The sequence below is a fragment of the Falco punctatus genome (assembly GCF_963210335.1).
Source record: "Falco punctatus genome assembly, chromosome: Z".
In the NCBI taxonomy this organism is placed as follows: domain Eukaryota; kingdom Metazoa; phylum Chordata; class Aves; order Falconiformes; family Falconidae; genus Falco; species Falco punctatus.
In genome coordinates this window covers 15153866-15180906 of record NC_137586.1, presented here as the reverse complement: position 1 = coordinate 15180906, position 27041 = coordinate 15153866, and the positions used below count along the sequence as shown (strand labels likewise).

Genomic DNA, 27041 nt, shown 5'->3' with positions numbered 1-27041 from the left:
CTTAAATGAAAGGCAGATACAGGCAAGTGAGATGCAATTATCAGCTTTTAGTCACCTGAGCCACAGGGCTCCTACCACTTTTGGTATTCATAAAAAAAGAAAAAGTGTACAACAGCACATAAGGGAAAGTACAGTAGCATCTGGTATCTCTGGATGTCGATGGTGACCAAACGCATCCACCAGTTCAGTTTTGAACCCTGAACTCCCCGGTGGCAAAATCATTTTGTATTAAATATTTTCTTCTTCCAGAACACTTAGAAATGTCTATGAAATCTATTAAAACTGCAGGAAAATTCTTGCTCTTTTTTTTTTTTTTTCTCTTTTTAAATTGGTTATTATTTCAGAGGGCAATATCACTGTTTTGAACAGAAAAATTTAGCACTGTTTTGAGAAAGTCAAAGCGAAGCATACAGCCTTGAGAAAAAGTTAAGTTCCGCTACGAAGGACAAAAGTGTGATTTTTATTTATCAGAGCAACTTGTAAAACAGCTGTACTGTGCTGGGAAACACAACATGGATAGGCGTTTGAAAAAAGATGAGTGGGAAGTACAAAGGTCAGATCTGGATGTGACCCAGAAACTGAACTGCACTGACACAGTATTTTGGTTCAGCTACCCACAGATTTGGGGCGAGGGGCGAGGGTAGTATTTTGGTTTTGGTCGCTTTTGGGGTGGCGGGTGGGGAGGGGAAGTGGTTGTTTTGGACTTGGATTTTTGACCAGCATCACCGCACCCACGTTTATGCAGACGGGGTGTGGGGACCCGTTTTCTAGCAGCGCGTTCCGGGCCCGTTGCTGCCTCGGGAGCTGTAATACCCGCGCCCCGCAGACCGCGGCCCCTCCCGGGGTGCCCTCCGGGGGCCCCCACCCCCTGCAGAGAGGGGCTGCCCGCGCCCCTGCCCCCCGCCCCCGCCGCGGGGGCTCAAGCGGCGGCTCGCAAGGGGTTAAAGCTTGTAAGCAACAACACGTTGAGGAGGAGTAGCCAAGGCCAAGCAGCAAAAACATCACAGCGCATTCCTGGGTAGCTCTCATCTGCCAGCATCTGATTAAAACCGTATCTCTCGCTGTGAGTGGCTAACTAATCCGAAGGCGAGAGTACAACCGAGTATTTAAGCGGGCCCCCGGCTCCAGCTAGGCCGTGGTTCCAGCAGATCATGCACAGGGCTCTACGGCTCTTGTCTGTAAGTAGCTTTGCCCGCGGGGCTCGGCCGCGGCGAAGCCCCCGGGGGGACAGCGGGCGTTACCGGGCCATGGGGGAGCTCTTCTGCCGGGGCGGCGGCAGCCGGTGCCAGTGGTGGGGGCGACAAAGGTGGGGCGCTGTGGGAGGGGTCCCCCCCGGCCGGGCCGCGGCTCGGCTGGACTCGGCCGCTGCCGTGCCCCGCGGGCGAGCGGCGCTGGCGGGGCCGCGCTTGGCCGCCGGAGGCCGGACGGGTCGCGGCGCTGCCCGGGGGCGGCTGGGGCGGCCCCGGCCCCACAGAGGGGGTCTCGGCCTTGCCGCGGGGGCGGCGGGGCGCCGTGTCCCGGCTGCGGCGGTGTGGGAGCCGCCGGCACCCAGGGGAGGCTCGAGTGCAAAGCACAATAAATGCTCGTTTTCGGGTTTGTCGTTGGGGGTAGGGATTTAAGGAAAAAAAAACATGTAATGGCCAAACTTCACCGAAATAACCGATATGAAAGAATATCTCTGGTAGCTGAGAGGACGGAAAGGCTTAGGCTCCTGTGAAGCAGGGTTGGGGGTTGTTTTGGTTTTAGATGGAGCATCCTTGCTGGGCACCCCTCTCTGCTGGTGAATGTCTCGATGCTGCTTCTCTCTGTGGGAGATGGCTGTAGTTAGAGATGTCCAGGACTAACTGGAATGAGTCTTCTACTTTGTCAGAGAAACCTGACTTCTGAGCTGGTGAGACTCAGTCTAATGATCACCATATCCTGACACTTACGACTGTGCTAGTGCCTTGCTCTGAGCAGTACGATAGGTGCAGGTGTTGCTGATACAGCTGGACTTCTCTGTTGCAGGGCTTTTGCTCCTCAGATATGCTGAGGGTGGTTTCTTGAGCACTTAGCAGGGAAGCATGCAAATCCACTGGTAAGGTAGAACTAACCTGATCTTTTAATGAAGGTAGTGTGCCTTAAAAGGCCACATTGTTGCCTAAGAAGTCTTCTGTAACTCCCATAAACAATGCTGCCCAAAATGGAGCAACTCTGAGAGCATATAGGCTTAGATTTGCCTATTGTATGCTAAGAAATGGGCATAGATATGATTAGGGATGGGAACATCTGTGCAGATTGGCAAAATAGAGATGCAGATTCAATTAAAGAAAAGTAATTATGAAACTATGTATTCTAGCTGGCTTTGAAGAAATACCAGGCACTGGTAAATTGAAAATATGTCCTTGTGTCTGATAGTGACCTGTTAGCTATAATGCTAGCAGTCTCCAGATCACCTTCCAGTAGGTGGGTGAGGCAGTAGGTGGCTAGTTGGAGAGGCAAATCAGAACCCAAAGAAAATCTTCTCAGCTGAGAAGGGGATTGCCTGAGGGAGACACCAAAGAATCACTGCAGTTGCATCCAACACAATGGTTCCCGAGGCATAATTTGGTTTCCAAAATTCCCTGAATGGTCTGAGGATGTGGTCAAGTCTAAAGTAGAAATTTCCATTAATAGTAACTCACTAGAGTTTGCATTTGGAGAGGAACCAAGTGGTAGAAATGTTTAGGAGGTGAGTGCTAAATACGTGTCAGGTGAATCCTCAGAACAGAGGCTTAACTAGCAAACCCCATAACTTGGAGTATAGGAAGGCTCAGGGTAAAGTGCCATGAATGCCAGGTTCTCCAGTTCCTAAATTAAAAGAGCTGGCTCTGCTGAGGGGAAATCTCACAGCATCCTGCATGCTTCTCACTGTAGACAAGAGACTAGGAGAATAGCAAAGCACTATGCTGATAGTCCTGAGACTTAATATTTCTCATCTCTTGTGCTCTTACTTCACAAAAAGCTATTGACTGAGCACCCTCGTGTGGAAGGATGGGCCAAATGCCAAAACTCTAGCATCAGTTTCCTTTTGTGGAGGGGTTATCCATCTTAACATGTGCCCTCTGCTACATTTAGAAGTATCTGTACGTCTGCAGCACGTAAGCCACTGTCTCACTCAGAAGGGTATTACTTGTTAAAGTACTTGCATAACCCTATTACCAGACACTGCAGACCAGTAGCTGCTGTGGACACCTTGCTTAAGGCCTTTACTTCATAAGCAGGTACAGAAAGAAGCACTCTAAAATAGATGAATATAATGTATGCAAAGGTTGGCAAAAACAGCTCGTAGATTTTTGTCTCTGTGGGAAGGCAAATGTGTTTAGTATCAAGGGCTTTTGTCTGGACAGGATGTTTAGGATAAAAAACATAGCTTGAGATATGAAGTGAATGAAAGTGTGTATTATGCAGTAATTGAGCATTGCTTCCAAGCCTGCAGGTTTTTCTTTCCTATTGATGTTCTTCTCTCCTGGTGAACTTTACAATGCTAGGACATTTGTGTGAGCTGCTAGGTTAACCCAGTTCTTGGGAATGTTTGTGGACTTCATTCAGCAAGGCTAGCAATATGTGAGCACTACAGAAACACTAATTTGCTTGGACAATGAAGCAATAAATTCCACATCCTGAGAAAGCCAGCTTATTCTGGAAACTACTGATGGTGCAGATCCTGCTTGTTGGCTGAATTCTGTCAAAACAAATATGACAACTCGTAATGGGTTTAAACTGAAAGAAGGTAAACTTAGACTGATATTAGGAAGAAATTCTTGACTGTGAGTGGTGAGGCACTGGCACAGGTTGCCCAGAGAAGCTGTGGATGCCCCATCCCTGGCAGTGTTCAAGGCCAGGTTGGATGGGGCTTTGGGCAACCTGGTCTAGTGGAAGGTGTCCCTGCCTGTGGCAGGGGAGTTGGAACTAGATGATCTTTAAGGTCTCTTCCAACCCAAACCAATCTATGAAATGATGAAGAGATAGTATGAAGGTAAACTGTAATCTGCAAGGATTTTGGAGAAAAACCTAGATCGTGCATGTAGACTAAGAGATTATCAGTAGAATTAAGACTGTACCTCCTGGGGAGGGGTAGTGCTAAGATGTCTTGACCAGCTTCTGCTGTGAAACACAACCAAGCATAAGCCACTACTCCTTTATTTCAGCATGGACTCCACAGAAATACAACTTGGGGTTGTGTTAGAAGGCTCAAATAGAATAAGTTGTCTGAGTACCATAACTGACAAAACAAACTGACTTTAAAAAACTGATTTTGAGGCTGTATCTCAGTTCAAGGGTCTTGGGTTATAAAGAAGCTGGATGAAGCGTAGTGGCAGGCTTAGTCAATAAACAAGAGGTACTAGTTTCAACAGGATTAGCTTGTTTATACAAGCTGGGCAGCTGAGTGCTGAACAAAGCCCCTTCTCCTGTTCAGTTCTTGTCAGCCCTTGTTAATGGGGGCATAGAGCATTCCAGTTTCCCCTTTTCTGAAAGGATGTGCTTTGCATATGCTTTGAGGATGAAGTATCTCAGTTGAACTGCCTCCAGATATTTTTTACTCCTAGCTCTCTGGGATTTTTTTAATAATTTTTCCTAAGAGCTTCTAATAAAGCTTCATAGCTGGTGCATGTAACCTTAAACCTCAAAGCTCAGGCTTTATGGGGCCAGTCAAGGACAGACTGTTGGCCTTGGAGCTGAATTTCCTGCTGCTTTGTCAGTTCATGTTGCATCCTTAAGCAATAAGATGAGCAGTGAAATACTTGATGGGGGTTATCACTTGAACAGAACAAGTTGGTCTGGGATAACAGACCTTTACCTTGACTGTCAGGTGGCTTCATGACAATGTCAGCTAGGAACTAGCTCCTCCAGCAAGGTGTACTCAACTCTAAATGAAGATGTGTTGCAAAACAGCAAGTCTCCTCTTATGAGAACTCTCATACACCTGCCCTGTGGCTAAAATGTATATGGACGAGACTTCCTTCCTAGGATGGGACAAGACAAATGGGGAACACAAAGTATGTAGTGTTAGTATTGTTAACGTGTGTTTCTACCTTACAGACGTTTTCAGTGTTTTCTCAGAACAGGGTTATCTTTGCTTTAAGAGAGGGCACAAAGGTCACCACATGAGTGAGAACTAGTTTTCTAGTAGCTTGAGTAGCAGATCTATCTGCAAAGAGTTGCTAGCCTGGATGATGGAAGTTAAACTCCAGAGCAGGATGGAAGGCTGTCACATGTTCATCAAAAACATGCAAGGATGGGGGCATCCCCATAATATGATAACAAGACTGTCAAAGAGATGGAAAATTGGGGAGAGTCTGGTCATGTTTACTTTAGAGTCTGGATTTAGGAGCAATAATGTAGCCTTCCTTTAATGTACATCACAAATCTGTGTAACTGCAATTACCAACAAGGCAACTGCAGAATAGTCATCTGTGAAACTTGACTAGCTGTTTAGTAGGATAGCTGCTGAAGGAGTTGCAGTGGAGCTCTGAAAATCCCGGTTAATCTTTTTTTTTTTTTTCCTCATATATAGATCTTTTTGTACCACCTCTTTAGAATTGTCTTGTTTAGTTTTCATTGCCTTTCTCACTACATATACAAGGGAGAGCTGGGGCCTTTGGTAATGACTAATAGAGTAACCCTTGTATTAGCATTGTGCTTCATAATACCTGAGGACTGAAACTGCTGTAGAAGTCTGCCCTCCTAAGGTGCAAATCAAATTTTCATCAGTCTTCTAATAGCACATGATGAACATAACTTGCATCTGTTACAAGAGTGCAGAGTGACTCTGACAATAACTGCTATAACAGTGTATGTGTTGAGAGGCACAGTGGTAGGGAGCTACGTGGAGGGTTCTTGAAATACTGATGAAATTAATGTTTAAGGGTGGGGTTTTAGCTGCCTGTGGGATCATCAGTAAGCAAACTGCAGTACTTGACACTTTGGCTCTGACTACATGGTTTTAGGTTGATGTACTTGCTGCTGCATTCACTCAGAATCCCATTGCTCATATAGATACATTGGTGAACGGGTAGAGAACACCTACAGTTCAGCACAGACTATGCAGAACATACAGTCTCTCTTAGTACAGCTTGCACACACCCAAACTGTGTAAAAAAAAAAAAGTAACTGCCAGCACTGGACATTTAACAACATGCAGCTGAAATAACCTATGGTAACAGCTTCAGTATGCCTTAAGTTCCTGCTTTGAGGCACGGGGTGAGAAGCATGGCTGTTGGCAGGAGTCCTTTGATATAGTAACTAGCAAGAAGATAAGAAATAGTCCTTCTGAGCAGGAGTTCGTTAGGGATACAATTAGAAATGAAGTGTTTGGGCTGTTGTCTAGTTCAAACTAGTTTGCATCTGAATAAACATTAGCCACCTTGATTAACAACTGCTTTGCTTCCAAGTTGTTTGGTCTATCCAGTGAGCCTCAACAAGTAGTATTGACATAACATCAAGTGGTATGCACTGTGGGCGCATGGCCTGAAATTCCTCATCCTGTGAGTAGGCAGGTGATGCTTTCCTGAGCAACAGCTAGAACAGACAACTGAACTCTGGCTCAGGAGCCACTGATTTGAGGCTTCAGCACTGGAAACTGGAGAATAGTATAGAGGAGCAGCCCCTTATCGTGCTGCAAAGCATGCTGTCTTTCTGGAAGACATCCACAAGAAGTTGCTTCATCTAATTCAAGTATATAATCTAATAATAAGCCTGTGTTACCAACTGAATAGCTCTCTATCAAGAAAGAGCATACTGGAATACCAGTCTCTTCCTAGAAGAATCTGGAGTTCAGATGCTGGTGTTGCTGGTACTAAGGGTGAAGGGGGTTTCTTAATCTACAAAATGAGCTAATAGGTTGGAATACTAAACGCTGAAGAGACATCAGAAAGGCTGCTGCCAAAACTTGTTGCAAGACGCTGTGTTATTCATGAAACAAATCATAATTTGAGATGGACTAGCTCTGTGTCTGGACACTACCTTTGGACACTGAAGTTCCTAGCTGAAGAATAACAAAACAAAACTATGACAGTGTGAGTTCCCTTCAGTTTAAGATTAAATCTTCAGGGAGCCAGATAGCACTAGGCTCATGAAAAGAATTTCACTTTCTTTCTTTAAGCAGGGGGCAATACTTGCTGATTTATATAATTCCAAGTTGTTAGTCAGGTACAGCTTGTTTAAACTGGTCATGACTTCTCCTGAGCCCTCCGTTCTAATATTCCTCCAAAAGCTGGATATATTTCCATGACAAGTGGAAGAAAAATCCAACATAGAGCTACTGTGGTAGCTGTGCTGAGAAGTAACTAATTATCTCATCAGAAATTACGTGCTCAAAAGCATAGTACAATGGCAAAACATCCTGGTCCAGCTGCACCACTTGAACTGAGCAACCTGTTCAGTTCCAGCTGCTAACTTAGTGATGTTCACTTGGCTGTGATTTCAGTGATTCAAGTGTACAGAAAACACTTTAAGGAACTTAGCAAGAACATGGAAACACAAACTAAAACCTGAACAGCTCGGAGGAGACTGATGCACTGATATGATGAGAACAGACTGTTCTGTTCAACTGATGAAACAGCAGTTGGCAAATTGACTGAAATGTTAAGATGTCTACGTAGTTTCACAGGCATGATCCTGCACCGGCAACGGTACGTGCCAATGTCAGTAGCTGAGATGACTAGGGTACTAAGATCTTTATCTACCTTGCAGATGGTGCTGAGGGAAGAACCGGCATGAAGGAGGTATTCCCTGATGGGTCCATTACCACAATTCTATCCCACTAAGCAGATGAATGTTACCCTTCCCTGTTTCTCATTACTGGTTGTGTATGGTGAAGACACCTGGACTACGTGCTGTATCCTGCGGTGTCTAAGTACAGTTGTAGCTTATTCCAAAAGGGTATTCCTGTTGGCAGTAGAAGGCTATCTTAATACCTCGGCAAAGTATTGATCCATCTCATGGGTGGGAGGACAGAACATCGAATAGGGCTTAAAGCAAGTTGCATGAAAGAAGCTCCCTAAAGTAAAATACTGTTAATCTAAAAATATTCTGTCCAACAGGCCAAGTGCCTGGTTTAGCTGAGGCCATGAAACCAAGCAAATGATCTCTTCACCATAAATCATGTTTCTAACTACAGTCTAAACGGGACAGTTAAAGAGGCTTTTTGAACTTAAGCTGAGAATGCTGGTCTTTGTTTCCCTGCGATCAAGGAGTCACAGGGGAAACTGGTAGGGGCATTGCTAGTCTAGACCTTACTGACTGCATGAATGGCAGATACCTTCACTTGCCAGGTAAGGCAGGTCAGTATCCTTTTCAGTTATTTCTCTTACAAGACTAACAGAGGTCGTAGGCCTAGCAGTATAAGAGCCTGTATTTAGTCATCTTTCTGGCAAGTGATGCTGCTCTTGCGTTCCAGACATGGCATAAACTGGGGGGGAACAGTTCCCAAGCTGTCCATGAACTCTCTTCCACCGTAGTCTTCAGGCAGGTATGTAAGTGTGAACAATTCATATCAGGTATAACTTACTTTTAGGTAAGGCTAGTATCTTTCACATGTACTAGTTACTGGCTATGCTAGTTCCTAACAGACGCATTTGATTGTTTTAATAGAGGAAACAAACTAATGGTAATGCTTGCATCAGAACAAGCAGCTGGAATTTTCCATCTAAATTATAGTAATCTTATGCCACGTTACAGAAGGTTTATTCAACTTGAACTCTTAGACACTGTCAGATGCTAGAGCAATGGGTATTCTAGTAATGAAACAAAACATTTAAGATATTTTATTTGACTCCTCAGCATGAATGACCCTGTTTAAAAGGCAAAAGTCTGAATAGCACATCTGTGTTTCTGATTTATTAATGCATGCCTAGTGCTTCTCAAGACTACTTGGGGCACTACCACTGTAGCAGGAGCTAGGCAGAAAATGTTAATAGTTATGCACACAGAGATTTGTTAGATGCAAATGTAAGTCAGTCATACAGGGGCCCACACAAATGCATTATTATTCTTCTAATATGGGTAGAATGCTGCTAGTCAGGATAGTCCATTATTAGTAAAAGTATCTGGCTTTACAACTTTGACTCTTGCTGGTCACCGTATGTATTGCAGTTTAACCTTTAGTCCATTTCCTCAGCCTGCAAAACTGAAGTCTTGAGTTCACTCAGGTGGATAGCTTGTTTACCAGCCTTCTGAAAACAGCTCTTCTGTCAGGAACCTGATGGCTAGAGATATTTCAAAGAATAAATTGTGCAGGTCCTGATACAACCTTCTAACCAGAAGAACTGGACTAACTCTTCCAGAAGGCATGGGGAAGGAACAACCTGTCTTGGAAGCACGGTCAGCATTTGAAGCATTGCTGTGTTTCCGGTTACTACCTCATCCTTGGAGGCTATATTGCACTTGGCAGTAAAAGCTTCTCTTGTCCTCTCCTGGCCTCTCAGATTCTAATTTGAGGTTAATATTTACATGCAATAACTCTTTAAGCTGAATCATGTACTTGCAGTATCAAGGGACAAAGAGGGAGCACAGGCTGTGAAAAGGACAAAGTATTAGACTGCTGAGCAGATGTTTCATTTGTCTGCTTTTCCCCTGACTTTTTTCAGTGTCCCTAACCTCTCCTCAGACAAGCCGTCATCAACATTGAGGCAACTATTTGTCTGCTAAGGGGAAAAAGCATATCTGTTTCTTTAAATCCCCTGAAATACTGCAGTCATAATGACGATTCTCAACCCTCTATGCACATGACAAAAACATGATCACTAAGGGTAGCTGCTATGTTGCCACCCCTTGCTCAAGTACAGGATAGTTGCCAAAGCATCTCTTCAGGGAAGCTGGATGTTGCTCAAAAAATTCTTTGGCATGTGCTTAACATCTTGCTAAGAAACAGGCATTTCAAGGATGACTTGTCACCACCAATAGGTCTCCTTGGTGTCTTCTCTGAAGTCTCTGCAAGAGTACAGTATGCCCAGAGACTGACTTTCCCAGGGTAGATGTGTGGCAACTGAGTGCAAGGCTTGGATGGAGAGTTGCCTGACCTGAGGCAGTAGGTAACGAGTCATACTTCGAGGCCTATGCGTTGAGAGCCTGACATGGCCTTTCTGTGAAGAGTGGTCAGTACTCGCTCTTCACAGGATTGTCCCTATAGGAAAGGAGGAAAAATCTATCGGTGGTCTCTTAACAGGCCCTTTCTGAAGTAAATTGCAAAGTGGGTGAGCAAAATGTGGTGTATATGTGCCGATACAGGCAGGAGTCTGGGGCACTTTTCCCAGGGTGGCAACATCCATAAATCTGCCTGTAAGTCTACAAATAACAGTAAGTATAAGGCTTTTTTTTTTTAAATGGTGCATTTAGCATAGTAGTTAAAATGGGCCATACCCTTGCATAGTGAGTAAGCTGTGGTGATAGCAAGATTCAGAAGGCATCACTTAACAGTCTCTTGGCATAGCTGATGTGGAAGTGATCTTGTTCTTCACTATGTCAGTATAACTGAAGGCATGACTGTCCTTGCATAAAAGCACATGCATCTCTAACACTGCCATACTGCTGGCTGGCTCTTTTCAGGTGAACTCGGAGTGCAAATGTAATAGAACAGTCTAGTCTTTTGTTGCCTTACTCCTGCAGTTTAAGTAAGGAAATATTAAGGGACTGAGTACAGTGAAAGCTAGCCTCCATGCAAGGGCAAGAACTGTGAACAGAGGATTTTAACTTTTTTTTTTTTCAGTTGCATGTAGAGCACACTAGCACTTTCCATTAGGGTAAGCCAAACTTAAGTGTGAGAAAGACCTTGCACAGCTTTAATTCAGATTTAAAGCACAGAATCCAAATATATTACTCCTAGCTCAAGCTACACAATCTGGTCCCCATCCCGGTAAAATCTTAAGGTAAAGCCTAAGGCAAACTTGTGCTAGTCTTGTGGCTTAACTATGATGTCAAGAAGTAGTTATTAACATTATGAATGTGTATTAAGGCAGCCTTTGACTATCCTTGCATTCTAGTTTAAATAATTCTCCTGCTCCAGAGATATGATTCCCAAAGACAATGAATTCTTCAAAGGTGTGATAATGTACTGTGAACTCCTGCCAAGTGAGCTGAGCTGTACCAAGCCTCAGATAGGTGAGTTTGTCCTGTAAACTGGCCAGAACACCCTCACTAACCTTCTCCCAATTGCATTGCGAACACTGAGAATGGGGTTCTTCACAGTGAGATGGGGGGCATTTGCAAGGGTTCTACCAGATTTATATGTATCTCTGCCCATCTTCCTTCATCTTGGGATTTTGTGCTGTCTGGCCCTATGCTAATAAGTGGCCTGGCTTCTATAGGATGGAGGCAGATGGCAATAATGGAGGGACAACTAGAGTTTAAAGATGGCAACTGCACATCTGGATTTCTACCACTTTACAGTTGCCTGAGTGAGGTCTTACTTGTGCATATTTGGTCCTCCCTACATTAATTGCTTGTTATTGCCTCTTAGCTTTACTTCAGAGTGAGGTACTTACTGTGGCTGTATAACACCAGAGCTGGCTGTAGCTGTACCAATTAAATTGGGAGAGCAGGATCACTGACAGGCAGGGCTTGGTGCTTCAAAGTTGTTGTTTCTTCTTTCCAGCATGGAGCTGGGCAGAATGTCCTAAAGATGTGACTTGGCTCCTAAAGAGCATGTCTTAGGTCTGGTCTTCTCCAAGTCTTTCTTCTGTTTTCCAAACAGTAACGTTCCAGATGGGAGTGGGCGGTTAACTAATGATTCAACCTTAACTCTGTCTGTCTTCTGTTTTTGAAGGACTTGATAAATCTAGGGAGATGCTCATTACGCTTAAGTCTAAAGACTATTGCCATCCAAAACTATACCATCAGGCAAGCTAGTCTAATTTTGGAGTAGAATTCAGCTGGCTTCATTGAAAGCCACATATAAAGCTGGTAAAATGGGCACACTCCTTTTTACCACTGTTATAAGCATCCTGCAAAATCCCTGTTGGCTGCTGTAGTTTTTCCTTTGCTCCTTTGTCAGAATGGGCACACAAGCTACTCTTGCAGTGATAACATTTCCTAAATAATCATGGCTTGCTATATAAACTCGTCCTCTAACATCTTTTTCTACTCAGAACCACTTGAAGTTTTCACAGCAACACCTTTATTCCCTTGCATCAAATGTTTCCTAGCTGTGGCCAAATAAGTTCCTTACGGAGGAGAATAGGTATAGCTGCCAGAGATCTGTCCCATACGAGCACTTTTATCTCTGACTTATTTGAGCAAAGCTAAATGCAGTTCACAATCTGGTAAACAGCTAGACCTAACTTTGCTATATTAACAGCTAGTTCCCTAAAGGCCTCCTTCCTGGCTAAATGGAAATGGAGGTCTTTAGGGTAAAATTCTGTCTTAAGACCTGTGTTCTTCCTAGGCTTAAGAATCAGTTAAGTATTGACATCCATTGCGCTGTTAATGGCAAGCTGGATGAGTCAGTGTGTAGCTATTAACTTGGTAATGAATTGAGGAAAGAGAGGATGCCTGGAGTAAGAGCAAAACCCTGAATGCAACTTCAGGGTAATGGATAAACATTAGCTGTAACTAAGGCAAATGAGGAACAGGCTTTTGAGAATTAAAGCCTCTAATGCTAGAGGATATGCAATGCTTCAGCGCTCCTATTTGGGTACATAGTGTGTTTTAAATGGTGTGCTGGATAAAACGGGTGTCCTGGTCTGTGCCTGCCTTCCTGGATGTAGGGGAGCTTACTAGTAGAGGATAGCCCAGCAACTTCGTCATCTAAACAACCTCTTGGCTTCTTTTGTCATCCCAAAATTCAAGGGACTGACTGAAGCCACTGCAATACCCTAGACAGCAGATTCATCAACAGTTTCTGTAGCAGATGTGAATGTTTGGTTCTTTCTGGCTGGGTATACACCAAAACCAGGACAGTACAGATCATCTTCAGAACTCCATAAAGACAATGAGTGCCTCTTCGATAAGTGTGAATGAATGCTTCGGCTGTATAGGAATAAAACGTAGTGGTTGCAGATTATTATTTTTTTTGTATCTCAGAGGCAAAAGGGTCTCATGGCATACAGTTAAGTCATACTAGTCCATAGTTTCTGTGAACTTGCAGGGTTATCTTTTTTTAAATCTAAGGTTACTTGATTACTGTTAAGAGCAGAGTGTGGAGTTCTAGTTTTGGGTTTTGTTTTGGATTTTTACTGGAACTGTCTGCAGCCTAAGGAATTTATTTGCTTTTACCTGTTGGGTGGTATAACATTCTGTTAGTTACAGAAACATGAGTTATGATCTAGTGGCTTCTTTTGGGTGTTCTGGTGTCACCTTCATAGGTATTTGGAACAGATCCTAGCAAAAGTTTCCAGTTTCCTGCAGTATCTCCTATCCTCCTACAGAAATGAAGTGCTGAAGGACAATAGAGCAAAATATTGGAGGTTCTATAAATAGCTTTACAGAGTAAAAAGCTGAAGGTTGACAGATTAAAACAGGGTGATGCAAGTACAACCTGTGGATGTAGGCCATCATGATCTACTGATTAGGTATTACTGAGATGAGGGTTTATCACCTAGTGGACATAACTTCATGCTTTCTGTAGCCTGAGATAAATAGGCAGCAAGTCAGACTTTCTATGTGGTCATTACTAAAACTTCTAGACATTAGCGGGCTTCAGTGTTCAGCAGAACAAAACTAGACTAATAGGTCTAATCAGAGGATTTCTCCTTCAGGGTAAAATGTCTGCCTACTGATTTTTTTTTTTTTTTTCTTTTTTAAAAACCACAGCAATCATAGCTGACCATCATCTGATCACCATGGCTAGTGAAGCCGAAACTACTGCTATTAACAGCGAGCCCGAGGAACCAACTTCACCAAAAGCACAACCTTTGAAGAAAGAAAAAAAGAAAGGTAAGAAATGTTTACTTCTTGTAGACCTTCTCTAGTCAGTGTTCTTAATCTTTTGCACCTGTTTAAAACTAAGATCATTCACAACTTCGTTAAAATAACTCTGTGGTGTCAAGTTGACTGGAAGAGTGAATAAATAAGCTGGTAACAAACATAACTCTAACTGGAAGGTAGGCTTTTAGCTCGAAAGGTGGTTTTGTTTTTTCTAGCTTTAAGTTCTAAAGCTCTCACTTCCACTTGTTTAATGACTAATTTGCTGAGCCTGACAAGTTGCAAAATACCAGAGAATTGAAAGCCTCTGGAGGAGGTGACCAAACCCAGGACCATCCAGATAGCTGTCAGTCTGAACCTGAACTCTCTTCCTCCATCTCTTCAGAGAGTGGCATGCTGAACACAGATACAGATTCTAGTCCAGAGAAGCTAGAAAACTAATTTCGTGAGAATTATTCTAGATCAGATAACAGATTTATATGATGTATTTCTGTATGAGGTAGTTAGATTTTTGATAGATTACATACATCTGTACACACTTGAAGTACGTTGAACATGCAGAGAGGAAAAGCAAGCAGTTCTAAGAAGTGGGAACAGCAGAAATAGAAAATTAGCTACAGTACCAAGTGACTACAGGTGTGGGGCTACCAGGATTTATTGTAGAAATGATGGTGTTGATAGAAGGTCCTGGTACAGGAACTAGGAGGCTCTTACACACCGAAAGTAGATCTGACTACACCAGAACTAGGAGCTGACATCTGAAAGGCTTATCGAATATCTTGTGTGACCATGGGGAGTACCATTTCTGCCAGGTGTCTTTGCTTGGAACTTATATCTACTTGGCTGTTGCCTATAGATATTTCTTTATGCAGCAGGCAATTGTTCTGAAGTCCCCAGATATTAAGCACTGACTGAACTCCACTCTCTGAACTGAGGCCAGACTCTGCAAGAGCACTCTGACCTTAAAGGAATAACTCTCTTGCAATGCACATACTGGAAGGGCTAAAGGTTATTAGTTAGCTACACTCAAGGGACAGGTTTCATATGTACTTATATGGTGTGTATATACATGTCATTTTTTTCAAAAAGAAAAAGGCACAACATAATTGTTTCTGTCTTTATGAAAAAAAAAAATACACACACAAACCCCACCTTTTCTTTGTTTCCAGGGCTACAAAAGACAGATGAATCTCTCTTGGCCAGATTCAAAGGTGATGGTGTAAGATACAAAGCTAAACTGATTGGCTTTGATGATGTCCCAAAAGCAAGAGGAGACAAAATGAGTCAAGAATCAATGATGAAGCTGAAGGTAAGGGCTTGAGCTGGCATGTAAGGAACAACTTCTGGGTAGCCTTCAGAAAGCAAATCAGTCAATTTGGCACAACTTCAAATACAGCTTAATGGTAATATAGTAATAACAGCACCATCCTAAACAGATGTTACTTCTAAAGCTGCAACCTCTTGCTGAAAGGACAACGTTTCTCTAATAGCTTGGGAACACTTCTTTGGTCTTATTTAGGCATCCGGTATGGCTGCTAATGGTACAAACTTGATCATAAAAAGTGAGCTTGGGTTTTGGATGGCGGGGAACTCTGACCTCGTGAATTTAATACTGACCTCAAAGCACAAGTTGGCATCCTGTGGTAATAGTGACACCAAGAGATAAAAATAAGCCAAAGAGTAAATGAGACCCTGCAGCAACAAAGATGATTGCCTCTGGAATGCAGACCACATGCATAGCTTCAATCGGGTCAGGAAAGCTGTTAAAGGTGCTGCAAGAGTCTTGTGAGCTAAGATAGGAAGTTTTAAAGCTTTAGCACATATACAGAGGAAATACAACACAGTTCTGAGGTACCACTTCAAACTTAGTGAGGTGTATATTGCAGGAAGACGCTGCTCTTAACTGTACAGTTACACAGGAGTAACCAGATCAGCACTAGTACAGTCACAGCCATGGGCTCATGAGGAATGTAAGGAAACAAGTTAAAGATCAATCTAACAGAAGTCTCAATACTTTGATATTCATCCTCTTTAGGAAATGGCAGTGGCAGCCCGTTCCCAGGGTCAACACAAACAGAAGATATGGGTGAACATCTCCCTCTGTGGTATCAAGATAATAGATGAGAAAACTGGGGTAAGATACAACTTGTCCTCTTAATGTGATTCTTAAAGCAAGTGAGGCACTTGGAAGTTTGACCAATCTGAACTAAATTTCTTAATGGCATCACGTCCCCTACCCTTCCACATATAAAAACTGCCTTGTGAAATGGGTTGTAATGCTGAAGCCTCCTGCTACAAAGGTAGCTACATACTACTGTGGTTAGTCAAAGGCTGATAAATGTGAATCTGAAACCTTCAAACTGTCCCAATCATTCTAAATCAGAGAACAGCAGCTATTATGTCTTCAGCAATGTAAACCAATAGTTTGGTTTGTTTGCTTTTCCCCCAATTCTAGGTCATAGAACATGAGCATCCGGTAAACAAAATCTCCTTTATTGCTCGGGATGTAACAGACAATCGTGCCTTTGGCTATATATGTGGAGGAGAAGGCCAACACCAATTTTTTGCCATAAAAACAGCCCAACAGGTATGGATCAGACACCCTTTTCCACTTCCTATGAGTAATGCTATTGTGTAAACACTTGACGTGTGATAAGGATGTAGTGTTTTGCCTGTAGCCCTATGAGGTATAGGGGAATACCAGCACAGATAAACAGACTTTTCTCCTGGAGGAGAGCAGTAGAAATTCACTATATCACCCAAGGCTTTTGTCTTTTTCAGCTTCTCTGTAGTTCAGAATAAAACCACTCAAGTAGCCTTGCTTACTATGATTAACCTTGTTTAACATGTCCATGCACCATGGAAATCATTAGTGAGATGAACAGAGCTACTGACATGGGCTTTCCTGTGCAGTAGCCTGTTACTGTCAGTGAGAATGCTGATTCTTGAGTCAAATAGCCAGAGCCTTACTCAGAATTAACAAGAATGGTGTTAGAACTCCACTAATCTAGTTCTTCTGATGCTTTGTGTTGTGCAGCAGTGAAAACAGACTTACTAAATTGCAGTAGTGTGTTTTGGGCCAGAGAGTGGCAGGTCTGGTCCTCCTAGAGTTACTTCTGGGAAGGTTTCTGACCCTTGTGTGACAGGTTTTTCTCCCATGCAGAAATCCTGTGTGAAGGGTTTATCTCTCTGAAGAGAATCTGTACATAAGCAGTACTGCAAACAAGCTACTTGGAATTACTACTGTTACGCAGTTTCCTAAATGACTTGAACTTAAGTTAGATATTTATCATTAAGCTTGTTGTTAATGTCTTTATAGTCACTATAATGACTTGACAAGCCAGGACTTCAAAGTTACTAATTTCTTCATGCACATCCCTGCCTGTCCTCGGGGAGAACCTGTTGGCAACTTCAGACCCGCTATAGGTGGGACTGAGCGGCTCCTTGTTGGGGTATGTTACTTCAGTAACAGCTGTAACACCCTCCCCTAAGCCTGTTTTATTAAATAACCAGAGTCCTGTGTTGTATCTGCTTCACTGGAATGGTAGATTAAGTACAAAATCCCACTGTGTACTCTGGAGTTGTCTGTTCTCTCGGAGCTTTTTACCGTGGGGTGCTTCTTGACATCCTGTAAGTTTAGCCAAGCTGTAGACGGCTCTTGACTTGCAGCTAGTTGTTTTTAACACAGGCTTGTCTAGCTGAGAAGTAAGGACTTCTGCAGCTCTAGACTCTGCAGCTGTACTGTTTGCCTCAAAGTTTAACCCTTCAAATCGCTTTTCCTGCAGTTGCATGTCTAAACTCCTTAATTAGGAGAGAGTGATGCTCAGGTGTAAACAGTGAGATCAGTTCAACAGATTCTGTGCTCGAGCCAAAGATAGTGTCTGAATGGGGCTATTTGTCCTACTCTAGACACTGACACAGGTGCTATATGCCTCAAGTAAAAGTTCCAAATCGGTGTATCTGAACCTACAACCATCTTGGCAACCACTCAAACATTCTTCTTAATGGATGTGCATGAAATGCAGTATGTTTCTAATTCAGACTAAATTTTCATTCTAATACAGGTAACACTTAAAGCTGGTGTATGCTTGATGCTTTTGAGGTGGTGATAAACTTGCTTTTTGCTTGCCTCGCTGATTTATTATTTTCATCCAAGGAAGGTTTAGGTCGGGCATGAGGAGAAACTTCTTCACTGAAAGGTTTGTCAAGCATTGAAACCAGCTGCCCAGGGAGGTGGTGGAATTCCCATCCCCGGAGGTGTTTAAAAAAAAATGCATAGATGCAGTGCTGAGCAACGTGATTTATTGATGGACGTGGCAGTCCTGGATTAATGGTTGGACTTGGAAAAGACCTTAGAGATCATATCACCTGAATGATATTTATAATCCTGTTCAAAATAAACATAGTATTAGCTGTAGAAGCTTTCTTGAGGTTCAGTGTTGGAGTTGGTAGAGAACAGACGGATGCAAAATATTTTTCCTCTCATGAGACTACCAGAAAGCTTGGATAAACTGCCTTTTTGAGGACACATGATTAGGACTTGCCACATACTTGCTAAAAATCTTGTAGCATGATTTCAAAACCACAGCAGGCTTAGCACAAATACAGCCACTTCCCCTGCGGAGTTAACAACAGTTCTAAGCTGGCTGTGGCCCATTACCATTGGATTCTACATAAGCTGTCTTGTATGGAGGCAGTTCTTTAAACTCTTGCGTTTCCTGTTAACTCAACCTTACTGTTACATCATTTAGGAAAATCTGGCTTGCTCACAGCTTGCTTCAGTAGAAGTCCATGGCCTAAAATCTACATTCTTCTGCAGGCTGAGCCTCTAGTTGCGGATCTTAAGGACCTTTTCCAACTAATATATAATATGAAGAAGAAGGAAGATGAAAACAACCAAAAGGTGAGTAAAATTATAGAAATTGCATTAGTCTGCATAGAAATAAAGCTTGCTGCAGCTATGACTTGGCTTTTAGGCTCTAAGACTTTACATCGAAGTCTAAGTCTGGGATCACTTGAAGTTATTAGTTGGTAGTTGTATCAGCAGTTTAATTACCTCCTAGGTCTGGTAAGCTCTCCAAAGTGAGAGGCTTTGGATATGCTGCATGATGTCTAGGTACTAAAACCCTTCTTACCTTTAGAGTGAAGACTGAGGTAAGTCACTCAAACTCAGCCTCACTTCATCAGGTATGCTGTTGCAAACACAACTAGCTTTGACTTTCTTTACACATTACAGAGGCAATGTCAGATGCCCAGGTTCATTGAAATGGGGGTAAAAGGGTCCTACAGAACTAATACTGAGTAGTGATCTCCTGCACACTTCCTCTTTCCATCACTTGCTCTTTGAAGCCTGCAAGACCCTTGCTTAAGACAAACCTTGATATCCTAATTATTGCTGATGCTGTTATCAATCTGTTACAGAATGGTAGTAAACCACTACCAGCTGATCAAGCTGACAAAACAGAACTGGTAGGTTTAATTTTAGAACTGTAACCGGATGCCCTTAAGGAGTTTATAACTGACTGTCTCCACATGGTGTGGGAAATGCAGCATTTACAGAAGTGTTTACAGTAGATCTGCTGCATAATGCTTGATTTTTGCTCTTGCAATAGCTCTAACAGATACCAATTCTTTCAATATTTCAAGGGAGCTGACAAGATGAACTTGTTTGAGGATACGTCAACATCTCATGATGTGAGCAGTCTCACAGTAAGTAGAGTCTGTCTTGACTATCTTGGCTCTTGCTTTGACAACAACCTTATTCCTAGTAATGAGATCTGGGGGGTTTGTTAGTTCTGGTTTCATGGAGGATTCTGTCTAGTTATCATCACTGTACTAGTGTCTTAAGGCTATAATAGTACCTACTTACTAACTAGAGTAGCTAATGTCGTTCTTATCCAGCAGAGCTCACTTGAAACTGCGTGACAGATAGACTGTACTGTTAGTCATAGAATGATTTGGATTGGAAACAACCTTAAAGACCATCTAGTTCCAACCCCCCCGCCACGGGCAGGGACACCTTCCACCAGCCCAGGTTGCTCAAAGCCCCATCCAGCCTGGCCTTGGACACTGCCAGGGATGGGGCATCCACAGCTTCTCTGGGCAGCCTGTGCCAGTGTGTCACCACCCTCGCAGCCAAGAATTTCTTCCTAACATCTAATCTAAATCTACCCTTTTTCAACTTAAAGGCACTACTCCTTGTCCTGTCACTACATGCCCTTGTGAAAAGTCCCTTTCCAGCTTTCCTGTAGGCCCCCTTTAGGTATTGGAAGGCTGCTAGAGGGTCTCCCCCAAGCCTTCTCTTGTGCTAAACAACCTCAACACTCTCAGCCTGTCCTCATAGGGGAGGTGCTTCAGGCCTTTGATAGTGTTCATGGCCCTCTTCTGGACCTGCTCAGGCAGGTCCATGACCTTATGTTTAAGGCCCCAAAGCTGAACACAGTACTCTAGGTGGGGTCTCACCAGAGTGAATTAGAGAGAGAGAATCACCTTCCTCGACCTGCTGACCATGCTGCTTTTGGCACATCCCAGGATGAGATTGGCTTTTCTGGGCTGTGAGTGTATACTGCTGGCTCATATTCAGTTTTCCACCCACCAGTTCCCCCAAGTGCTTATCTGCAGGGCTGCTTTCAATTCACTCATCACCCAGTCTGTATCTGTGTTTGGGATTGTCCTGACCTAGGTGCAGGACTTTGTATTTGGCCTTATTGAACTTAATGAGGTTTGCATGGGCCCACCTCTCTAGTCAGATCTTAGAAGTATGTACTAGCAGTACATGCATCTGCTGGTATAAGAGCTATTGGAGAAACTCTGCTAAAGAACTTTAAAGCTGAATCTCATTTTGTGGACAAGTGAATCCTTAAGTAAGTCCCTCAATGTGGACTCCTGGCCATTCTAGATGAGTAGTGTAGCTTAAGGTGTGACCTAACTCCACGAAAGTGTGCATAAACCCTGTCATAGCTTGGTGTGCCTTCAGAAATCCTACTAGTTTATTCTGGCACTGTAAGCCACCATCAGCCATGATACAATTGGTGCTGTCAATCCAGTTAGTGACCAGGTCTTACCCTTATACTGTCTGCTTGGTGGAGAGATGGCATGTTAACATCTTCCACTGGCAAATAGCTCTCCAAGCTTACTCTGAAGCTGAGACTGCAGCTTGAAGTCACACTAAGGCCGTGTGATTTCGCAACTTGTCAAAACAAAGGAGTAGAACTCAAACAGGGGTTCTTGGCTCAAGTGAAAGCCTCAGTGTAATTAGTTCCTAATGACTCTACAGTCTCTGGGCTGTAGAACAAAAGTCTGATATTCATCTAAGGGATCTTAAAACAGGTGCTTTAAACATTGAGTTTCTAAAACTAAGTAGCTGTCACTTGACCACAGCCAGAAGTGTTTGCCTTAATGACTTGTAAGATGAAGCTTTAGTGCAATTTCACTGTTAACTTTGAATACTTACTAGTGCAATGTATTGGATGCTAGGATCTCTCCTTTTGCATCTGTTTTCCTTGAGCTTGTGGATTATGCAGCAAGTCCTACATAAAACTAATTTTATTTTTCTTTCTGAACAAATAGGAAGATAAAGAGATTCTGTTAGTGGATCTGAATTCTGAAATTGAGACCAAACAGATTTTTACAAAAGAGGATTCCTTCCTGAATGCCATCACAACTTCTCCTCCACAACGAAAGCCACAGTCAGTCCTCTTCTCTGAGAGTTCTTTATCTACCAGTCTCAGCTTCTTTCCCACACCTAGTTCAGACCCTTTCAGTGATGATCCTTTTGAACAATCAGACCTGTCTGCACAGCTTTCATCTGACACTCTAAAATCTGCTGATCAGATGGAGGAATCTCCGAATACCTGGACACCGGTGGGTAATAGTGCTTCAAATGGTGATATTGATTACTTTGGTAAACAGTTTGACCAGATTTCTAGTAGAACTGGCAAACAAGAAGCACTAATAAGCCAGTGGCCACTGGAGAGTAAGTTGAATGCAGCAAGAACTCTAAATGGGGTACCAGAGAGAGAACAGAATGGCTTCCTTAAAGCCCCATCAAACCTATCTGTGGAAGGTTCTTCCAAAGGAGTATCTCTGCAGAATGGAGTGAAGCTGGATTCTGAAAACAATATCCAGCTCGTATCACATGAGTCTATTACAATTAATCCACCACCACAAAGTATCAAGCCAGGAAGAGGAAGGAGGTCTGTCAAGGTGAACAACATTCAAGTAATTAATGGTGACACGCATGCTCTTATTTGGAGAGGCTGGGTGAAGGAAGCCCTTTCTTCATCCTGTGTAACTGGCTAAATAGCTTCACAACACATCTCTTCTGCCTGCAATGCTTACTCTAACATCTCTGTGGCCGTGGTATATTCTAACATTCATGAATGATACATAGTAGTTATGGTCACTAAATTATATGCTCTCTTCCTTAATGCTGCCATACTTCTGTAAAGGTCTGGTAAGTATGCTGCTATGTATATTGACACTTGATATAATGCCAGAAGCTGTTATGATAGCTGTATGCCCATTAACCTGTGGTTTCATAACAATGAGGTACTAGTACTAGCTTACAGAAACCTGTGTAGTTTCTCAGTGCCTGCCTACTGAGGGCAATCTCAGCAATTTGCCTGATTAGACACAGGGTGGGTCTGGGTTAGCTGCATTTGTCTTGGACTCTAATGATGCAAAACTACATTGCTGACCTTGCCACAAGGGTCACTGCAGACTGAAGAGGAATGTTTAGAGGGGTGTGGGGCAGAGGGAAGCTCGTTGTGATAGTAAATAATTCAGTCACTTCAAGACATTCTTCTGCTGTTGACTTGTGACTACTAATAATATGCCTGCTTAATGCTATGCTTCTCAATAAGCATGAACAAAATGGTGAAGTTTAAAACTCTTATGCTTGGTCTCTAAAGGGTATATGAAAACCCTCTGCTCTAGCTGAAATAAAAGCTTTTAGCTCTGGACTAGGGAGTATTGGTCATGATAATGTGTTCTGCTATGCCATCTCACAAAGCTTTTTTTTTTTTTTTTTTTTTTAGGTTGCACCAAAAGACTTGTTCAGCTCAGACACCTTTGGGCAGACTACAGAGAAATTTAGCTTTGCCTCAGTGGCACAAATAGGAGCTGTGCCAACTAGTCCAGTGAACCTCTTCACAACACCTTCAATGGCTGGTTTAGGTTAGTTCACAAAGTGGAGGTCTTGCTCCAGTCTAAGCTGCTAACAGCAAAAGAGGGGTTCTGGTTTTCCTTGATGTCACATGTAGTGCTATGCCCTTTAATCCTTGTGCTGTCTGCCCTAAACTATTAAGACCTGTGAACAGAGGCCTAAACTGTGCATCCTTAACTGGAACAGGGTTTTTTACCTGAACTTTGACAGCAGATTGCTGCTTCAGGTACACAAGGTGCAAGTGAGGCAGGCACAATTGGGAGGCTACAGTAACACTGCTGCAAAGTCAAAATTATCACTTACACAGGAGTAACTACATGGCAAATGCATCTGTCACTTCTGTGCTAGGACTAAGTATGTCCCTCCTTCTGTTACATCAACCACTATTCTGTTCTTCCAGGACTGAAATGGAGCAAAGTAAAAAATGTTATCCCCCTTCTCCTGCCCCCACCCTCAACCCAAAATGACTTGATTTTTAAGTGTAATTCAACAGATTTTTTGCAAACAGTACATGAAAAATGTTTTGGTGGTACCCTCAGTGGAATTGATGCACGCCTGCTTGAGGTCCTCAGATCACTGAAGTGCTGTATAATAACAATCTCCCCCCAGGTGGCTTGCCAGTAACTCCACGATGGATTGCACCTTCCTTCACTCAGGCTGCACCGGTCTTTCCTGGGTCTATGAAGTCTGCTCAGCCTACAGGAGTTACTCAGCCGCTTGCCTTTGGCACTCAAGCAGAGCCAAGCTGGAGCCAGCCTGCATCTTTTGGTCCAGCAGTACCTCAGCTGTCCAGTCTCTGGACACAGTCAGTGCAAGTTACATCTAGTTCATGGGAGCAGCCATCCAGTGCTGCAAAGCCTTTCCAGAGTAGCGTGTTCCCATCTTCAACACTACCTACTCAGATGTCATCTGTACTGCCCTCCACGTCAACAACAGTTAGCCTACCTCAGCCACCGCCTAGAACTGCACCTCAGAAGGAGTTATCCAAGAAAGAGAGTGATGTTTTTATTCATCTGGATCCACTTGGTGATAAAGAGACAAAGGATGTCATGGAAATATTCAAAGACCTCCAGCTGACAAAGCTGCCTGCAGTACCAGCAAGGAGAGGAGAGCAGCAAAGCCTTTCAGGTGCTTCTGGAGCTTTCAGCAATTATTTTTGTAATAAACTAGGTATTCCTCAAGATAGTACAGATCATAGTGACATGGAAGCTAGGAGGCTGTCTGCCAAAATGACTGGTAAAATTCCTTTTTTTTTTTTTTTTTTTTTTTTAATTCTGCCTGGATAGCTGCTCAGGGTTCACTATCTTCTTCTTCACTATAGTTCTTCTGACAGAACTAAAAATTCATCCGATCATTACTGAAACTGAGTTGAAGGACTGTCTCCCCTAATAACGTTACAGAATTGACCAGTGTCAGTGGCCAAACACTGACACCTGGTGCCTGAACTACTCGACTAGAATAAAGTAAACTAGGTCTGTACAGTGTTAGAAGTCCCACCTAGCTTAAGTGCAGTGAGGGACAAGCAAAAGATGAAACTGTGAGGTCACTCAAAGCAACTACTGGGGGGGCGGGGGGGGTTGTGTATCTAATTAGGTGGGCTTTGGCATTGCTATACAGGCAAAGCTGAGTACTTAATAAAGCTGTTGTGATTATAGCAGTATGCTTCTTTTCCTTAGAACTGCCAATGCCTGTTCCCCGATCCAGTGTGCTGCCAGGTCATGGTCAGCTTGAAGGTCAAGCTAAAATAAAGCCTGACAGTGCCTTCTCCGTAAGTAGAAAAAAAAAAAAAAAAAAAAAAAAAAACACCCAAACCCCCAAAACAAAACACTTTCTTTCTCCTTAGCAGGTGTGCTTGTGTTTGAGCACTGGCTTAGCTCTGGCTTCAGAGGCTGTGGAACAGAACTACTTGCATGTCTGAGGCTAATGTTTAATCTAACAGAGGACACTTGTTGCAGGAAGGCTAACAAAGTATGGTTCCATTTGGCTTGGGTCTGCAACCAGTTCCCTAAGCCGCAAGCCCTAGCAAGAAGTTCTTCAGTATTGAGAGCTTCTATAAGAGACTGTAAAAATAATGTAGCTGCAGAAGTCTTCCACTTACCTTCCTGTGGAGTAGACTGAGCACGTGGACTGTGCATCTCATGCTGAACAAATGGGACACTCCCATGTTCAGTACCTGCTGGGGAAGGAAGTGGCTTAACCACGTCAGTCCCTTTGGGACACAGTATTTGAAGCCCTTGGTGGAAACTCTGGCTTACTTCCAGAATGCTGACTTAAGATATCTAGCACTTGGCTAAGACAGATCTCATCATGACAACGCTGGCTCAGCTCCAAATGAATGTCCAGTAAGCACATATTGCTTTTCTGAAAGACCCTGGTCTGAAGCAAGGTATAACTATTCACATGGCTTTAGAGCCCTTTTCTCTTGTTAAAGCAGTACAGCTATTGTGTATTTAGGAAGGACTCTGCAGCATTCTTCCCACAAGATGTTTGGAAGAGGAGCTAGCTGATACAGCCACATAGAGTAAAGTTGGTGAAACCTGGATATTTCCTAAGAGCCTATGATCTCTCTTTTCTTAAAAGAAATCTCAGAAATCATCTTCTGGACCTTTTGATGATCCTTTTGGCCACCCATTTGTATAGGTCAGGTAAGTCTAATCAGACAACCTACTTCATTCTCTGAAACTGAATCAGAAAACCTTTGGTAAAGAGCTGGCTAAAAGCTATACTAGCTTAACTCTGATGCTCCTCTGAAGTATGGCAAACAGTTCCTAGAACTCTTCTGCTGGAGTACCCCTACTGAGCCTTGTACACAGCTGCATTCTGGCTAAGCCTAGCCAGCTTCACTTCCTTAGAAATATTTTAGTCTTCTGCAGACTCAAGGTCACAATAGAACTAGATTTCCTTTCCTTGAGGAAAGTTAATGAGTAAATATGTGCTGCAAAACTCAGGGGCTTGACTAAATTCCTTCTGACATCTCTTCTAGAGAGTGGCACGCAGTGCTCCATGCAGCTTTCTGAAGTTTAGTCTTCTCAATAATTGTGGGTTTGTACTCTGGGTGAATTGGAGTAAAAACAGATTAAGTGAGCTTTTGTTACTACAAACTAATATAACTCAAACTTTCATACAATTGACTAGACAACATGAACTGCCAAAGTAACAATTTTCATTCTCTGCCACAACTCTGAAGTCTTCTGCTGAAATACTGTCTGGCTTCTAACAGAAGACAAATGTGCTATTTATTGCTTTGGTTTTGTTCTCAGTGGCTTCAAGTTAATTTAAGCAATAAAACCTAACTTACAGCCATCCTAACCCTAGTACTTTTCATCATACTAGGCATAACGAGCAAAGGACGAATGGATTAACTGGACCTCTTCTCAACGTGATTTTTCTTCATGTTTCACTCTCCTGTCTGCCACTCCTGCTGCTGTTCCATGATGATAATCTAAAACATGTCCAAGTAGACTGAAACATAAACCCTTGGAGAACATGCTGTGAAGATGATAATTCAGGGCAAAGAAAATGGACAGTTGGACTCAGACTCATGCTGGAGACCCAAATTCAAATTGGTGGATGTTAACTTTACTTTAGTTCTTTGCAGGCTTCCACAGAAGTTTTGTCGTGTCTTACAAGCACCAAGTCATGTGTCTTGTTCACACAGTCCTCACAATTCCTCTTTCTGTAGCACTTACTGTCCTAAAATACAGGAACTGAATGTACCTGGGGAAGAAGTGTTTCTGTCACATAGGGGAACTGAACTAGTAGTAAAAGCTCCACAGCTTAAACAACTTGGTCAGTTGCCTGTTATCACAACAGCAGCCAGTTGTGAAGTTAAGTGGGCACTACTCAGTTCTAAGTAGTGACTGGACCTATGACTTGGTCTGTGAGCCACAAAGACAAATTCTGTGAGAGTGAGGGGGGGAAAAAATACCTGATACCTGTCTATTTAACTAATAGTAAAGTATCATTCTGCCATAAATGTGTAATAAGGGACTAACTG

At 43.0% G+C, this 27041-nt stretch overlaps 1 protein-coding gene across 3 annotated transcripts; it reads left to right on the top strand.

Annotated features, from left to right (window-relative positions):
• Positions 1-482: 482 nt before the first annotated feature.
• Positions 483-26960, top strand: DAB2 (DAB adaptor protein 2). Of its 3 annotated transcripts, none has more exons than XM_080372168.1 (13): positions 483-1178; positions 13768-13890; positions 15048-15187; positions 15914-16012; positions 16334-16465; positions 18698-18781; positions 19525-19587; positions 21448-21741; positions 22917-23055; positions 23654-24172; positions 24721-24812; positions 25625-25689; positions 26378-26960. In XM_080372168.1, exons 2-12 carry the CDS (start codon positions 13797-13799, stop codon positions 25682-25684), a joined length of 1716 nt encoding a protein of 571 aa, XP_080228294.1. In that variant the 5' UTR covers positions 483-1178; positions 13768-13796; the 3' UTR covers positions 25685-25689; positions 26378-26960. The 3 variants fall into 3 exon arrangements, with proteins under 3 accessions (XP_080228294.1, XP_080228292.1, XP_080228293.1); XM_080372166.1 differs by having other exon boundaries at positions 484-1178; positions 21448-22083; XM_080372167.1 differs by having other exon boundaries at positions 485-1178; positions 21448-22083; positions 25634-25689.
• The last annotated feature ends 81 nt before the right edge of the window (positions 26961-27041 follow it).

What these genes read in the sequence shown, in the direction of transcription:
- DAB2 (XM_080372166.1), top strand. Translation starts at nt 13,797, where the DNA reads ATGGCTAGTGAAGCCGAAACTACTGCTATTAACAGCGAGCCCGAGGAA. An exon ending in AATCAATGATGAAGCTGAAG is followed by an intron (nt 15,188 to 15,913) that starts GTAAGGGCTTGA and finishes CATCCTCTTTAG; the next exon opens with GAAATGGCAGTGGCAGCCCG. An exon ending in ATGATGTGAGCAGTCTCACA is followed by an intron (nt 19,588 to 21,447) that starts GTAAGTAGAGTC and finishes CTGAACAAATAG; the next exon opens with GAAGATAAAGAGATTCTGTT.